The sequence below is a fragment of the Mustela nivalis genome (assembly GCF_964662115.1).
Source record: "Mustela nivalis genome assembly, chromosome: 12".
Lineage (NCBI taxonomy): Eukaryota > Metazoa > Chordata > Mammalia > Carnivora > Mustelidae > Mustela > Mustela nivalis.
Window position 1 is genome coordinate 93842798 of NC_139031.1, and position 17348 is coordinate 93860145.

At 38.9% G+C, this 17348-nt stretch overlaps 1 protein-coding gene across 1 annotated transcript in view; it reads left to right on the forward strand.

Annotated features, from left to right (window-relative positions):
- SPMIP7 (sperm microtubule inner protein 7) overlaps window positions 1–17348 on the forward strand; it is a 59303-nt gene that overhangs the window by 16096 nt on the left and 25859 nt on the right. The window contains exon 3 of the mRNA XM_082692520.1: window positions 14116–14192. Coding sequence (XP_082548646.1) covers window positions 14116–14192 — 77 coding nt within the window. The remainder of the gene's footprint in view (window positions 1–14115; window positions 14193–17348) is intronic.

Sequence of the window (17348 nt, forward strand, 5' to 3'; positions counted from 1 at the left end):
CTGCACAAGCATGACTGTCGTCCTCCGAAGCTTTAATGGGGCAGGGCATGGTCCAGGTCCCCACTTGTAGAACACAGGATATCAGGCAAACTGTTTAGAAGGATATCATTATCGTAGTCAGGCTGAATTAGCCCTACTCTAATGGTTCCTATGGGCTTGCTTGAATAGGTTAAAAGAAGCCCCTCAAACACCCCCTGATTTTAATTACTTAACTTTGTGCTGGAAAAAAATCTAACACTATTTAAGAGTAAACAAGTTTTAGCAAGCAATAACCCAAGATCCAAAATAGGTATTCCAAGGAAAATGACTTTTATGCCAAGAAGTAGGAAAATACCACCCAGAGTCAGGAGGAACAATAAATCATTATTACCATACCTGGAAGTGGTAGATACAAAGAAACAAGCAGACAAGGATGTGCAAACAGCTATTACAAATACGTTCTGTATGTTCGGATGGTAGAGGAAACCACAACCATGGAGATGGGGAAAATGTGTGATGTAAACAAGACTCAAGAGGACGTTAAGACATGAAAGACACAGTAACCAAAATGGCATATAAATGGGTTTAGTTTTAGAAGCAGACCAGATACTGTAGGATAAAAGACCCGTGAAGTTGAAAACGTAGCAAGAACCATCCAAAATGAAATAGAAAACAAATAAATAAAGTATCAGTTAGCTGCAGGATGATATCGAGCTGTTTAATATACCTGTAATTGGAGTCTCAGAAAAAAAGAAAGTGGGAAAAATGGGCAAACCATGGCCAGTGTTGTTCCTAAATTATTATAAATGTACAGACGTAGCAAGTGCCAAGCTGTATAAAGATAAAGGAAACTATGCACATAAATTATGGGAAACAATGATAAAAAGAACATCTTACAACAGCTAGAGGAAAAAATATATTATATACAGAGGAATATATATAAGAATGACACTGGGCTTGGGGCGCCTGGGTGGCTCAGTGGGTAAAGCCTCTGCCTTCGGCTCAGGTCATGATCTCAGGGTCCTGGGATTGAGTCCTGCATTGGGCTCTCTGCTCAGCAGGGAGCCTGCTTCCTCCTCTCTCTCTCTGTCTGCCTCTCTGCGTACTTGTGATCTCTCTCTCTGTCAAATAAATAAATTAATTTAAAAAAAAAAAGAATGACACTGGGCTCTTGTCAGAATCTGTGTGTGCTGAAGGATATGGAGACACGTATTTTAAATATCAGAAAACATTAATTAAGAGTACATTAACTAGTGGGGCACGTGGGTAGCTCAGGCCGTTAAGCATCCTACTCTTCTTGGTTTTGAATCAGGTCATGATCAGGTCGTGAGATGGGGCCCACACGGGGCTCCAGGCTCAGCAGGAATCTTCCCGAGATGCTCCCGCTTCCCCTCCCTCTCGCTCTGCCCCTCTCCTGCTTGTGCTCTCTTTCTCAAATAAATAAATGAATCTTAAAAAAAAAAAAAAAAAAGCATCACTAGTAAATTTCCAAAAGAAAGGCAGAGTAGACATTTTCAGGAAAATAAAGCTGAGGGACATATTGCCAACAGACCTGAAGGAGGTTCTTCAGACAAAAGAATATGGTGTACGTGGAAATTTGAGTTTATACAATGGGATGAAGTTGAGGTCAAGAGAAATGGTAACTATGTGGGTAAATAGAAAACACTGCCTTTCATTTTGAAATTCTTTAAAATATCATTGAATGTTTAAGCCAACAATAGTTGCAATGTATTTGGGGTTACAGCACATGAAGAGCTGAATTGTGCAACAATAGCACAAGGGAGGTCAGGATGAAAATAGACATATGCTATTATAATTTTTTACACTATTCATGAAGTGGTATACTATTATACTTTAAACCCTAGAATTAAAGATACATACGTCTTACAGTGACAGTAATAATAGAAGCCAATCAATCAATCAATCAATCATAGGCAATAAGCTAATGGGGGAGACAAAATGAAATTAAAAAAAGAAAAAAAAACCCTCAAACAATACAAAAGAAAGTAACATAAAAAGGAAAAGAACAGAAGAAATAAACAATAAATAAAACTATATTTAAACCAAGTTATGTCAGATGTTATGTTGGATACAATTTAATATAAGGAAATTGAAAGTCAGCAGTTTTTATGCTAGAGAAAAAATTCCATACCCAATTATATGCTGACTGCAAGAAAACAATGTAAAATAGAAAAAGAAGAGTAAGATGGGAAGCACTAAGTTGTTTTGTAGTTTCAGTGCAATCCAAATCAATATCTTAGCTGTATTTATGTGGAATTTGACAGGTTCTTTATAAAATAGATACAGAGAAGCAAAGAATCAGAGATAACCAAGAGTACTATTAACAAAAGGAAAAAAATCAATGGTCATTTAGACCAAAACTCTGAGCAAATGAGACTTAGAAGGGAACGTCTTCAATCTGATATAGGGCATCTATGAAAAACCTGAGGCTAAAGGAAAAAATGAAAAAGACCGAATGTCTTTCCCTTAATATCAGGAAAAAGACAAACGTGCCTGCTATTACCACTGTCATTTTCCATTTAGTGGAGAGGATAGCTATTGCAGAAAGGCAAGAAAAAGAAATAGAAATCATAAATATTGGAAAGGAAGAAGTAATTCCAACTCATGTAGAGATGACATGATATTTAGGGCTTTGTTTTTTTTTTTTTTTTTTAAGATGTATTTACTTGAAAGAGAAAAAGAGCATGAGCAGGAGGGGCAGAGGGGGAGGGAGAGAGGATTCCAAGCAGACTCCGTGGTCAGCATGAAGCCTGATGCGGGGCTTGATGTCATCATGACCCGAGACTAAATCAAGAGTCAGATGTTTAATCGACTGTGCCACCTAGGTGCCCCTGACTGATCATATTTGTAACAAGTCCTCAGAAATTTTCAAACCAAGTGTTAGAAATACTCAAATTTATCAGACTCAAAGGCTTATTGTTATTATATAAAAATCAATTGTAATGTTACATATCAGAAGCAAACAACTGGAAAATGAAAGGTTAAAACATTCCATTAACAATAGTACCAAAAACCACACAAGATTTGATTTAAAACCATGCATTTTTTTTTAACTGAAAACTTTGGTACGTTACTGAGTGAAATAAATTAGCAAAGACCTAAATAAAAGAAAAATAAACTAGGTTCCTGGGTCAGAAGACTTGTTGCTGGATTACTATTTCTCCAACTGGCCTGGAGATTCAGTGCAAACCCTATCTAAAATTAAAACAACTGGAAATTCCAAGTGTGACAAGGATACAGAGCATTGGGATTCTAATGTCCTGTTGCCAGGGATGCAAAATGGTACAACGAGTTTGGAAACTCTTGAACACTGTTTAGACGGTGAACCTACACCTGTGCCGGCCGTAGACAGCCACTCCACGGCTAGCTATTTACCCGACACAAATTTAAATACATGTCCACGTGAAAACTTGGACATAAACATGTTGAAAGCAGTACTATTCGTGACAGTCTAAAAATGGAAACCAACTAAATGTTTACGTGCATGTGAAAGAGTGAACCGATGGTGGCCGATCCGTACAATGGAATAGTAGTCAGCAGTTAGATCAACCGTAGTGATGAGCCTTGTGACAAGACAAACTTCCAAAATCATTATACTGCATGAATACAGTCAGAAACAAAACATGACGTACCATGGATTCTATGTAGATGAAATTCTGAAAACGCAAACCAATAAGATGGACAAAAAATGGATCAGCTGTTGCCCCGGTCTGGGAGGAGAGGGAGACATGGATGGCAAAGGGGCATGAGGAACCTTTCAGCAAAATGTCAATGCTCTGAATCTGTTAGACGCTTCATGGTTGTACACGACTGCACAACCTCCTCGGACTGTATGTGGGAGTGGATGACATTCATTGCAAGTACACTACAACTCCGTACAATCTATTTTCTGTTAAAGAGTGGTCTTATAAGCCACTTTAAGCCAGTGAGGTTGACAATGTAGATAAAATGAACAAATGGTGTAAAAACACAACTTTCCAAAACTGACACAAGGAGAAAACCTCAGTGGACCTATGTCTTTGAAAATACTTTTGCGTATTATCATAACACTTTTTACAGAGGAAACACTAGGTGGAGGTAGTTTTACTAAGGAATAAAATCAAATGTTTAAGGGAGAAATCATATCATCATATCCAAATAATCCATTGAGGAAAATAGAGCTCTGTCACCAAAATGTAAACTATATTACAACAAAAAATTGCAGTCTAATATGTCTACAAACAAACAAAACAATCCTTGGGAAATTTTACTAAGTTAAATTTGGCAATGTATTAAATAGATAATACATCATGATGAAATAGAGATCATCCCAGGATTGCAAAATTGGCTTACCATTCAGAAATCAATGCCTGTGATTTATTGTATTAACAGAATTTTAATATATCTATGTATATATATATAAATCATCTCAGTCAATGATTGAAGGCCAAAATCAAAAAGAAATCATTTTTTCCAGTGTCTAGAAATTGAAAAATAAAATTATAAAAATACCACTATAGTAACATTTTTTAAAAGATTTTATTTATTTTTTTGACAGACAGAGATCACAGGCAGAGAGGCAGGCAGAGAGAGGGGGCAGAGAGGCTCCCTGTTGAGCAGAGAGCCAATGCAGGGCTCAGTCCCAGCTGGGATCATGACCTGAGCTGAAGGCAGAGGCTTTAACCCACTGAGCCACCCAGGAGCCCCTATAATAACATTTTTAAAAACTATAATGTTAGGGAAAAAGTTAATAAAAAATGTTCAAAGATCTGCACTGAAAACGATCTCAAAATGCTGAGACAAATAAAAGATCTAAATAAATTCAGACATAATGTTATTTTCATGGAATGAAAAACTCAGTATTTTTTAAGATATCAATATTCAAATTAAGCTCCAAATAGTTGCAGTTCTTTCCCTACCATAATTCTGTGCCTTTTTAATACAAAGTTGCTTTTGTCTCTGAAATTTACATTAATTTACATCTTGAAAAAAGTAATGCCATAGGAAAGTGATTCTACCTGATTTGAAGACCCACAGCAATGCCGCACTAAGACAGTGTTGTTTTGGTGTAATAACAGAGAAATCAACTGAACAGAATTGAGAGTCCAGAAATAGACAGTTTTTACACAAAAGTAACAAGACGGTTCACTGGTTTACATGCAGTGTTTTCAACAAACAGTCTCTGAACAGCTGGACATGCATGTGGGAGGGAGCCCTGTACCCCTTTCTCATACCGTCACAGAAATTACTTTGTGCTGGCCATTGACCTGAACGGAAAAGCTAGCACGAAGAAAGTCCTACAACAAAATACAAGATAAAATATCTGCAGTTGGTGAGCAGAGTTTCTTACAGAGGACATCAAAATCACTATGTCTAGAAAAAAATTCATTCTGTCAACACTAAAGTCCTTTGTTCTTTGGACCACTGTTAAGGTAAAAGTGTGAGCCACAGACGGAAAGAAAGTGCCTGCAGCATCTGTCAAGATCTGTGGGGTAAGAACTCACGCGACTTGATAGCAAAAATATTTTTTAATACCTCAAGACTGAAATAAATGTTTCACGAAAGAAGACATATAAATGTCCAACAGGCATATGAAAAGGTGTTCATTTTTAATTGTGAAGGAAGTACAAATGTTAATCAAAATGGAATAGTACTGAGTACCGAAGAGAAAGACTAAAATTACGATGCTTGGAAACCATCAAGGAGCTAGTATGATGTAAAAAGAGAGGCAAAGAATTCTTTTTTTAATATGTGTATAATTTGAAATGTTTTTTCAAAGAAAAGAAAAAGATGCTTGACAACACCGTATGTTGGTGAGGACAGAAAGCAAATGGATTTCTCAAACCTTTGGCATACCTTATAAAGGGACACGCCTACACCGTGACCCATTAATTCCATCTTTAAGTATTTACCCAATAAAATCAAAGTACATGTCCACGAAGAGACTTGTTTAGGAACACTTGTATGTAGCAGCTCAATTAATATGTACACAAAAAATCCGTAGAAAAGAATATGGATTAACAGATCACGGAATGGAAAGTATTCAATAAAAAAGTGTAAACCAGAACGTGAGAGAATCTCACCAATACTAAAAGCCAATATTAAGGGGCACCTGAGTAGCTCAGTCAGTTAAGCATCCAACTCTTGGTTTCAGCTCAGGTCATGATCTCAGGGTCATGAGATCAAGCCCGGCAATAGGATTTGCACCAAGTGGGCCGTCCACTGGAGATTTTCTCTGTCCTTCTCCCTCTATCCCTCCCCTCCCAATAAATAAAATAAATCTTTTTTTATAAAGGCAATACTAATAAGTCAAAAAAAAAGCCAATTTCGAAAAAATACATAATTCTGATTCCAATTACATGAAGCCAGGAGCAGGCAAAGCTAAGTGTTAGTAATAGAACATGGAGTCATGGCTGCCAATGGGGAGTGAAAATCAGCTGAGAGCAGAAAGGAAGCATTTGGGGAGATGACAAAAATGTTCTGTATTTCGACTGATATACTGGCTCTCTCTCTCTCTTAAATGAGTTTCTCATTTAAGTCAAAGTGATTGATTAAATTGTACAGTAAAAATCTATACCTTTTCCTGTATGTAAATGTCGGAATTCTAGAATTCAGGATTAGGAAGCTTCCTTTCAGAATTGTCAAAGAATAAGGTTTGTTTGGTTTTTTTTCCCACAAATCCTCCCTATCACCTCAGATATATTGAGGTGCTACAGATGTATCAAAGTGCTACACATATTTTAAAACCAATACTTAGCTGAGCTGAAAAGCAAAAGAAGAGAGAAGATATAGTTTCCAGAAAGGAAGAGAAAATTTAGTTCTAAAAATGGTTGTGCCACTGAAATTACATTTTTCATGGGGGAAGCTTTGGGTAACAGTGACCCCAATATGCTGTGATGGGGACACTATAGATGTTTAATTCTCTTTTACATAATCCATAGATTCTGGACTATCTTGTGGTTTTAGTGTATCATACTCTCCTAGATTCATTCTTCTGGACATCAGGTTAGAAGGATAGAAGCAAAATCAGAGAGGGACATCATCCTCTTTCTAAGAACTTGTTCCAGAAAATGCACACGTCACTTTAAATGATGTTGGCTGAACTCAATATTGCACTAGCTGCAAAGGAATTGTGAAAGAATTATCTTTAATCTAAGGTCATGGGTCCAAATAAAAATGGGCTTTTTTTTTTTTTTAAACTGTAGAAATGGGGAATGAACTGGTTTTGGATGAAACCAAAGAGTATACAGGCTAGGATTTTAATACCTACATAAGAATGGGAGTCTCAGATCTCAGGATAGATATTTGGAATTGAGTTTTCTGTATAAATTCAGGTACTACAAAGGGCTATCTCAGCAATGAGCAAGAATTTGAACAAATCTTTACGCATGGGTGGGAAGTTGGCTATCTGACCCAGACAATAAATTGGAAAATACCATATATCATCCATGAAGAAAAAGAAACTTTGTTCTGTACCACGGGGATACCTGGATCACAATTTATTAGGACACATGTAGTGTGGGACTACCGTATCCTAAAATTTAAAAAAAGAGAAGGAGGAGGGGGAGAGGGAGGAGGAGGAGAAGAAGAAGAAAAGCTTTGTACCCAGAAAAAATAAGCAATGCTCCACAGCAACATTTCCACGAAGTGGCATTGACATGTAGCATCCCACAGAAAAAAGCTATCTCTAGAAGAAACCACAGTCAAAATCATACTCTGCATGTGAAAAAAGTCTCTTGTGAGAAGGTGTCAGCAGACCAACATAAGGGGGGCATCTTACCCAAGGACCCTCAGATAATAGAGCCATCTGTATATGCATTAACTTTCATGAAACTGAATTTCTAAGGAAAGAACAAGACTTAAGGAAAAGAACAAGCAGATATGAAAAAGAAACAAAGCAAACTCTTTAAAATCAAGCATTTATCTTTAAAGAAATCATTAAATATTTTTGTTTCCTCTGTGGTGGAGTAAGCTCCTAAAAGACTAACCCTCCCACCAGTAACAACCCCAGACTCTGATGAAACACAAATCCACTGGGTCAAGACCTCCGGTGATTGAACAAAATCAGGTAAATTTCAGAGTTAAAACTTAGAGGATGAACTCAGGGTGATTTTCCCCTTGTGGCCTGAAGTTTGGCTACGTTCAGGCAACTGGAGTAGTTAAAATTTCAGTAGAAATCTCTGTCTTTCTGACCTAAAGAGATGAAAGAATGGAGCATACACCAAGAATTGAAGGAAAGAATCCAAGAAGGGAGACAGTCAGGGAGGGAGCCAGAGTTCCACATATGAACTTAGCCCACATGTTTGGCTGATGTCTGGGCTCTCCTTGCTCAAAACAGATTCTGATCAGTCCTATCAAAGGCTAACAAGGTACTGATCTAAGATCTCGCTATTATCCAAAACACACTCGGGAATAATGCGGAATCCAGGGCCTCCTCAACATTAAAGGTACGATGTCCAACATAAAATCCAAAATTACTCAACATACAAAAAACCATGGAAAATGGGATAAGCTCACATGGGAACATGCTAGAGGCTAGAATTATCACACAGAGATTTTAATACAGCTATTGTAACTGTGCTTAGTGCCATAATGGAGAATATACTTATAATCATAAGATAGGAACTTTCATCAAAGAAATAGAATGCAAAAACAGAGCCAAAGAGAAATTTTAAAACTAAAATTTCAAAATCTTAAAATAGAAATGATATGGGATTACTTAGCATAAAGGATATGACAAGGAAAGTATGAAGGATTTAAAAGTAGAACTTGGAGAGGGTGGAAAAAAAAAGGAACTATAAATAAATGAACAGAGTCCCAGGGACCCATGGAACAGTATGAAAAAGTTAAATACACTAATTGTAGTCCAAGAATAAAAGGGGAAGTAAAATGTAACAGAAAATAATATTTGAAGAAATAGTTACTGAAATGTCTCCAAATTTGATGCAAGATAAACATTTACAGTTTTCAAGAGGCTTATTGAATTCCAAACAGTATAAACATTTTTCAAAAAGCCCAAGCATCAGATATTCAGGTTCAAAAGATACTAAGAAAATTTTGAAAGTAGCAAGAGAAAAGTAAGTTGAAACCTCACAGGCCTCTCATCAGACAAGAAGACAGTGGAGCAATGGAGCAAAATATTTACGGTCTGATAAAAAAAAAAAAATGCGCCACACCAGAATACTATACCTAGAAACTCGAACTTTCAAAGACGAAGCCTGGGTTGGCCTTCTACTGAAGAAGAAATTGGTATAAATTTAGTGACTTAGACAGTACAAATTTATCATCTTAGACTTCTGGAGGTCAGAGTCAGAAATGGGTCTCGCCGAGCTGAAATCAAGGTGCTGGCAAGGTTGCATATCTTCTAGAGTCTGTCGCGTGGAATCCGTGTCCTTGGAGTCTTCAGCCTCTGGCTCCTGGGCTTTGTCTTCATCCTCAGAGCCAGCGATGGTAGGTTGAGCTCTTCCCTCATCAGACAGAATCACTCTGACCTACTCTTCTGCTTTGACCTTCTACTTTTAGGGACCCTAGGATTACATTGTGCCCATGTGAGTGTCTAGGATGGTTTTCTTATTTTAAAGTCACTTGATTAATACTTTAAATTCATTGGCAACCTGAATTACCCTTTTCCGTATAAGCTAACAAATGCAATTTCCAGGGACTAGGACGTGGATATAACTGGGGGCCTGATTATATTGAACATATTAAAAAGCTATGTAAAGAAATTTGCAAGACAAGAAAAAACAAAGGCAGTAGATAGCCAGTGGAAATTCACTACAAGAAATCTTGGGTCTTGGGCGCCTGGGTGGCTCAGTGGGTTAAGCCTCTGCCTTCGGCTCAGGTCATGATCTCAGGGTCCTGGGATCAAGTCCCACATCGGGCTCTCTGCTCAGCAGGGAGCCTGCTTCCTCCTCTCTCTCTGCCTGCCTCTCTGCCTACTTGTGATCTCTCTGTCAAATGAATAAATAAAATCTAAAAAAAAAAAAAAAAAAGAAATCTTGGGTCTTTAAGATCATTTTTTCCTTTTAACTTCTTTAAAGTACATATAACTGTTTAAAACAAGCATCTAACATTGTTCTCTGAAGCATATTAGGAATGTAAATATAGCTCATGTGACAGCTGTAAAATAAGGAATGACAGAGATGGGTGGTTGTAGTGTCTGCACATTTTATGTGAAGTGGTACAATGTTAACTCCAAGTCAACTGTGGAAAGTTAAAGACATTAATGAAACCTCTGAAACAAGACTGAAATGTGCCATAACTAGTTATTCTTAAGGAGACTATTTATGACATAACTGGTATTCTAAAAAAACCGCACTCATTTAAATAATCTAAAGAAGGCAGAAAAGAGGAGCAGAAACATAAGGACATAAAGACAGACAACTATAATAAAATTCTATATATAATTCCTAATATATCAATTGTTACATTAAATCTTAATATACTAAACATTTGAATGGAAAGGCAGAGGTTATCAGAATGGATAAAAAAAGCAAGACGTAACTATATGTGGATTTACAAGAGTTACACATTGAATATGCAAATAGGCTGAAAGTAAATGAACACAAAACGTATCAAGTGTATATGATATATTCACCATAGTGTTATGCTGGAGCATAAAACAAGTCTTCATATATTTAAATGTATTGAAATAATTCTACTTTTGTTCTTAAACGGCCACAGAGTTAAGTTAAAAATAAGTAACCATGAGATGCTTAGGAAAATATCAAAAACTTTCACATTAAAAATCATACTTCTAAATAATCTGTATGTTAAAAAAGAAATCATAAAAAAATTAGAAAATGTTTTAAACCGAACAATGATAAAATTATTACCTATTAAATTTTGTATAATGCAGCTAAAATTCTGCTAAAAAGAAAAAAAATTAGCCTTTTATGCTTATTTTAGGAAACCAGTAAGTTCTGAAAATTAAAGATTAATGATTAAGAAACTACCAGAATGGTTAAAGAAAAGGGACTAAAAAGATAAGAGTAAAAAATCAATGAAAAAAAGGAAAGATACAGGAGAGAAAACTTAGAGCCAAAAGTTATTTCTTTAAAAAGATCAATGAAAGTGATAGATATTTTCTTAGTATAATCAAGAAAGAGAGAGATAACACATATTACCAACAGAGAAAATTAAAGAGTTTATTCCTGCTGATCCTAAAAGCAAAAAAGAAAATACTATAAACTATAGTATGCCAGTTCATTTAGCATCTTAAATTACATGAACAAATTCCTTAAAAAGCATGACATCCTAAAATTGATACTAATGAAATGGGATACATGAATGCTCTCTATTTATTAAAGAAATTTAATTTTTCTGATCAAAAGTCTTCCCACACTGAAAATTGTAGGATCAGTTGATTTCACTGCTGAATTTTGTCAAACATTTTTGGAAGAAATCACATCAATCTAATATAAGTTATTTCAGAAAATAGAAGAAGGAACACTTTCTGAGTAGTTTTAGAAGTCCAACTTAACCTAATATTCCTGAACCAGACACAGAACTTTTTAAAAAAAGAGGAAATTACGTTCTTCACATACAGAAACACAAAAATTATTGCAAAGTGTTAGTAAACCAAAACCGGTCATTTATAAGAAGGGCAATGTGTTATGATCAAGTGAGGTTTTTCCCAGGAGTGAAAATATGTCTTTACCTTTCAAACATCCTTCAGTACAATTCATCCCACTGGTGACCATCAGCGTGTTCACTATGGTTAAGAGTGTCTTGGTTTGTCTCTCTCTCTTTCTCCGCCCTCCCCGCCTTCAATTTTCTTGAATTCCACCTATGAATGAGATCATATGACTGATACCTGTGCAGAATTGGGGAATAATGTAAGGCCTGCTGTGACTTTGCTAGGAGACCTAAATGAGGTCCTTGAGAAGCCTGTTGGAGAATCTGATGAAACACCATGACAGTGTCCTCCAGAGAACAAGCGGTAGAAAACTTGGAGCGGACGGGTGTAGAGCAAGGTAGCTGCATCAGAGGAATCATGGCAGTTCAAGATGGAAGGAACTTGCCTCTCTTCTCTGGTGTGCAAGTATGGAAGAGCGCCTCCTCCAGCCTGGGGATCATCACCAGTGGGCCGGAAGAGCACAGGAATCAGCTTCCCCCAAATCCCTGCCTAGGAATTATTACATGGCTTTAGACCATGTTCAAGAACAACTCCCTGGAGACTGTATTGTGGTAAGAGAAGGAGCAAATCCTATGGCTGTGGGATGGACGCACTGTGCTTCAGAACCAACTTCCTCATCACAGGCTTGAGGCTGGTGCTTTTGGAACGATGGAAGTTGGGTTGGGATTTGCCAGTACAAGCTCTACTGTGGCTGAAGACAGAAACCCAGGGCAGTGGGTCATCTGGATGGAAGGAGATGGTGACTTTGGGTTTTCTAGCATGGAGGTGGGAACTGTTTGATGGTACGGTGAGGATCAATGAGGGAATTCACCAAGGTTTCAATGCAGACACTTGGAACAGGATGTTGAAATTTGGAGATGCTAATGCAATGCCCCACAGCTGCCTGCCCCGCTTCCTGCCATTCTGTCTCCTGCGAAACCCATCACAGGAGCAGGTTACAACTGCAGTTGGAGGCAAAAGTATCTTGTACAAAACCAGAAAAATCCCCAAATCACCGAGGCAGAGCTTGGCAGACACACAACTAAACCCTCTCTTACCAGTATTATGATTGAACCAGGAGCCACGTGGAAGGGTCAGGACTTTCCCTGGCTGACCTACTCTGATACGTAAAGATGCCAGGGAGTGGTCTGGAGGAGTTTTCTCTTTCTCATAAGGCAGGACTTCATTTTCCACAGCAAAATTACGAAAATGTCAAAATCCTTCACCAATAAAAAAATTAAAACCACTTCTAAATTATATATATATATATATATATATATATATATATATATATATATAATATATATATATATATATCACTCATCCTGCTAACAGAACCATGACAATGATTTCACTAGAGGTAGCCTTGGTGAAATTAAAAAAATATGTAACAACCAGGTTTCAACAGAGACTAGAAACAGGAAGAAGGAAGTGTGGTAAGCTGGAAAGTGCATAGGGTGAGAATGGGTGTTAGGGATGAAGAGATGCTAATGCTAGGACACTTGGCGGGCAGAGCGAGAAAGTCTAGTATTTGTCTATGGGAGCTTCATAAGAAAATAAATTGAATCCACTGACAATAAAGAGAAAAATGGAGACTTGTCCAAATTGCTGAAAGTTATGCATTCTCAGATTGAAGAAGCATAGCATATCATGAGCCAGATGAAAAAAGATCTTCTCCTAAACAAATTTTCTTTGAAGGAAACCCAAGACAAATATCCTAAAATTAGCAGAGGATGGGAGTGGGGGAACGTGGAGCCGACCATCCTTATCAGTGTCCTTCCAAAGCAATGACAACAGGCCAGAGGTCAATGAGATAGACTTAGGTTATGACATAAACCTTAGCATTAAACTAGAATTCTAAATCCATCCAGAACAGTACTGAAGGGTGAGGATGAGTTAACAACTGAGGTAGCAGAGGTTCATGTCTTTGAAAGAATACTGGAAACTAGAACTTCAGCCAAAGAGAATGGAACCAGGAATACAGGGTTAAAAACAAAAATGAATAGAATACATGAAGGAAAAGCTGGCAAAGAACCACTGATAAAATGTTGTGGAAAATTTAAACAGATACTCTTTAAAGATAGTAATGGCAATGGTTATAATAATAAGTCATTTTAATTAAATGAGATGAAAGGTAGGAAGTGGGAAACATGGTAGACCTAATGTCCTATCTTCAGAAGACAAGACAAAACAAGACATTTTAAGATGTTTGAATTGCATGGTGCTGAAAACATCATTTGCTAACATTTAAAATTCAAGACCTTTCTCCTAAAGAATTGATTTTCCGTTAACTTGAATACACAATTTGTCGATTTTAACTTAATTCCTGGGAGGTTATGTAGGGAATGTATATATCCAAAGCAATTGGGCAAAGTAGGGGAGCATTAAACCTGGGCACCCACAGGGTGCTAGGACAGGAGAAAAGTAGGGACAGAGGAACAAGAAACCATGTGCACAGAAAGTGTGAGCACTTCCCGTGTCTATCTGATCTCCTTTAACACATTATTTGCCCCTTCTAGGAGGATGGGGATCCGCTTTTACAACCAGACAGAAAATACAGTTCAAAGGACTCATTTTACAAGTCCTCGACTCAAAAGTAAGCATTTTTCCCAAGTGTAGCTCTGCACTCAGTGGGGAGTCTGCTTGGGGTTCTCCCTCTCCTTCTCCCTTTTCTCCCTCTGCCCCTTCCCCTCCACATAAATAAATAAAACTTTTAAAAAATGGTAAAAACTAAAAAACAATTTTTTTAAAGTATTTCTATGATATCTTTCATGACAGGTCCTCTCTGTGTGCACAGTGTCCGGGCTTCAGTGAGTCGTTCAGAGAACATCAAATGCAGATATTTACTCACTCACACTGATGGCTAAAATAAAGAGGTCAAGGGAGGGTCTTAAAGAAAATCTATGTCTGTTAGAAGAATAAGACCAAAGCACAAAGGAAATGGTCAGAGAGAGGAGGAGATAGGAGTATGGCATCACAGAAAACCAATGCAGAGAAAGCCTGAAGGAGTTCATTTACTCAAAAACCATATTCAGTCCTTGCTGCGTGTCTGTGCCCTGGGCTAGGAGTTCATCTGGGAATAAGGCAGACAAAGATCTCTGTTCTCAAAGTGCTGTCATTCGAAAGGGAGATGGACGATAAGCACAAACGTAACATGTGAATAGCTCGTATCTTAGAAGGTGATGAGTCTGTGGAAGCATTAAAGAGAAGAGGTGGAATGGAATGAGAGCATCGGAATGCCCTCTGTAAGGGGTGGGAGGCATCATTCATGGAGGAGGTCGGGGGCGAGGGGGCTCCTCCCGTGATGGGATTTGAGAGAAGCTCAGAAAACAAATGGGAGTGACTTGCGGAACTCTGGAGTGACCATTTTCCAGGCAGAGGGAATCCAGAGTCAGGAGGAAGACCTGTGTTAGCAGTGTGCATAGGGTTGGGGATGAACAAGGAGCCGGGGTGTCTAGAACAGAGTACAGGAGGGGAATTAGGAAGAGAAGATGGGAAAAAGCAGAGACTGCCTGGAACCAGATGTCCAGGGGCACTTTAGGCAACTGTAAACGCCAGGGCTTTTTCACTTGAGGGAAGTGAAGGTTTAGCAGAGAAGTGGTAAGATCAGACTTGCAGAAAGCAACATGGTGGCCTCTGTGCTCCCAGCCAACCAGTTGGGACAGAAAGGGAAGGCCGACTGGGAGGGTACCGTGGGAATCTGTAGAGGTCAGGCAAGGACAGTTTGCTGGAGGTTGGCGGGAAACTATCGGCCACAGTTGGCTTCTGGATATAATTTGAAAGTAGAGTCAACACAACTTCCAGGTTGGAGGTAATGAGTGTCAAAGGAATAAGAGTCAAGAACAATCCAAGGGTTTGAACTAAAAGCCGGATGGCCTGAGGTTGCCATTCCTTTGACACAGTGACAGCAGGGGAATGGGTTTGGAGGGAAACGTCTGAAGTCCATTTTCAACCTGCTGAATACAAATATAAAGATGTTCATCAGACATCCAAGTGACTATGTCAAGCAGGTGGCAGGGTGTATGGATCTAGGGTTGGGAAGAGCAGTCCGAGCCAGAGGAATAAGGGGAGGGGTCATGGCGTAGCAACACGTGTGAATTGGCACGCATGTTAAGGGTGTTCAGGGAGGAGGGAGTGAAACTGTGCAAAGGGTCAAGAACGGTGAGCCCCGAGAAGAGATGATTGCAGCTGTCCAGTGAACTCTGAAGTCAGCAGAGCAACACAGAGTGGAGAAGTGGGGGCAGGGGGGTGGCTGCCGTGAGCACAAGGGACAGACAATGTGTGTAGGCACCACAAAGCCCTTGATTCCCCCCAAAATCCTTCCCTCCCCAGGGGCTGAATCCAGCAGACGTGCCTCACATTTGGGCTTCATGGTTTTCTTTCACACCGATGGCATACCCATCACAAACAGAGTTCATGAAATTCACTTATGAATAGGTATTTTCCCAGAAGGTTTATAAAAATATAAAGAATATATGTGACATGTGTGATTACAATCAGAAGTTGTGCTTTCTCTCTCTCTCTCTTACTCTCTCTCTCTCTGCAAGTCTCCTTAGCAGGAGAAATCAACATCTGGAAACTTATTGACCCAAATAATGCCAATTCATGAATGAAAATGTCACTTACTAGCCCTTTCTCTTATGTTGTTTTGTGTATAAGAAATGTTCTGTGAAATATCCTGCCATTCTGTAAGCTTTGGGTTCGAACATCTGTACTTAGTTTGCAGGAAGTTGAAAATTAGGCACTTTTTAATTTTATTTTATTTATTTATTTGACAGAGAGAAATCACAAGTAGATGGAGAGGCAGGCAGAGAGAGAGAGAGAGAAGGAAGCAGCTGAGAGGAGTAGGGTTGTTTGGAAGGAGAAGTCTGGCTGACGGGGTAGAGTGGAGCATTCAGCATTTGCGGCAAGGCTGGGAGGGTACGGGCAGGATGCTGGGTGCCGGGGTTGACTATCCATCTATCCTGTTGGGATGCCGCCGCCGGAATAAGGGCTCTTCGGTTTTCCTTCAGGATCAAACTGGAGTCTGTTTAGCAGCACCTGTCATGTGTGTGTGTGTCCAAAACAACAGAACTTTCAAAACTTGAAATCCAAGATGGCTGGACTCCGGGTACCACGCTCCAGACTTTGATAATCAGGGTCCCTGCTGTGGGGCAGTGGGAATGGGACTCACTCTTCAGGGGCGGAGAATCCACTTCTGCATCCTGACTTGGACCATCAGTAGTTGAGTGCCTTAAGCAAACAAATTTCATTTTCTAAGCCAGAGGTTGTTTATTTGTAAGTTAATGAATGGTCTTTCTGCCTTGCTGCGAAGGTCAAATCCATTTTTGTGTGCAAACTTACTATAAGACATATAATTCAGTGCATTGGTTTTCCATTGCCATGTGACTGATGACCACACTTTACCAACCTTAAGCCACATGACTGCAGTCAGAAGTCCAGGTGTGCCCCACCTGGGGTCAATACTCAGCATTTCTCGGGCTGGAATCAGAATGTCACCTGGGGCTGGGTCCTTGAGCTCTGGGAGTGATCGGATTCTTGGCAGAATTCAGTTCATTCCAGATGCTGGGCTCAGGAGGTGTTTCTTTTTCTTTCCTTTTCTTCCTTCCTTCCTCCCTCTTTCTTTCTTTCTTTTTAAGATTTTACTTATTTGTTTGAAAGAGAGAACAGGAACAGGGGGAGGGTCAGAGCGAGAGGGAGAAGCAAACTCCCCGCTGAGCTCGGAGCCCACCTTGGGGCTCAACCCCACTGA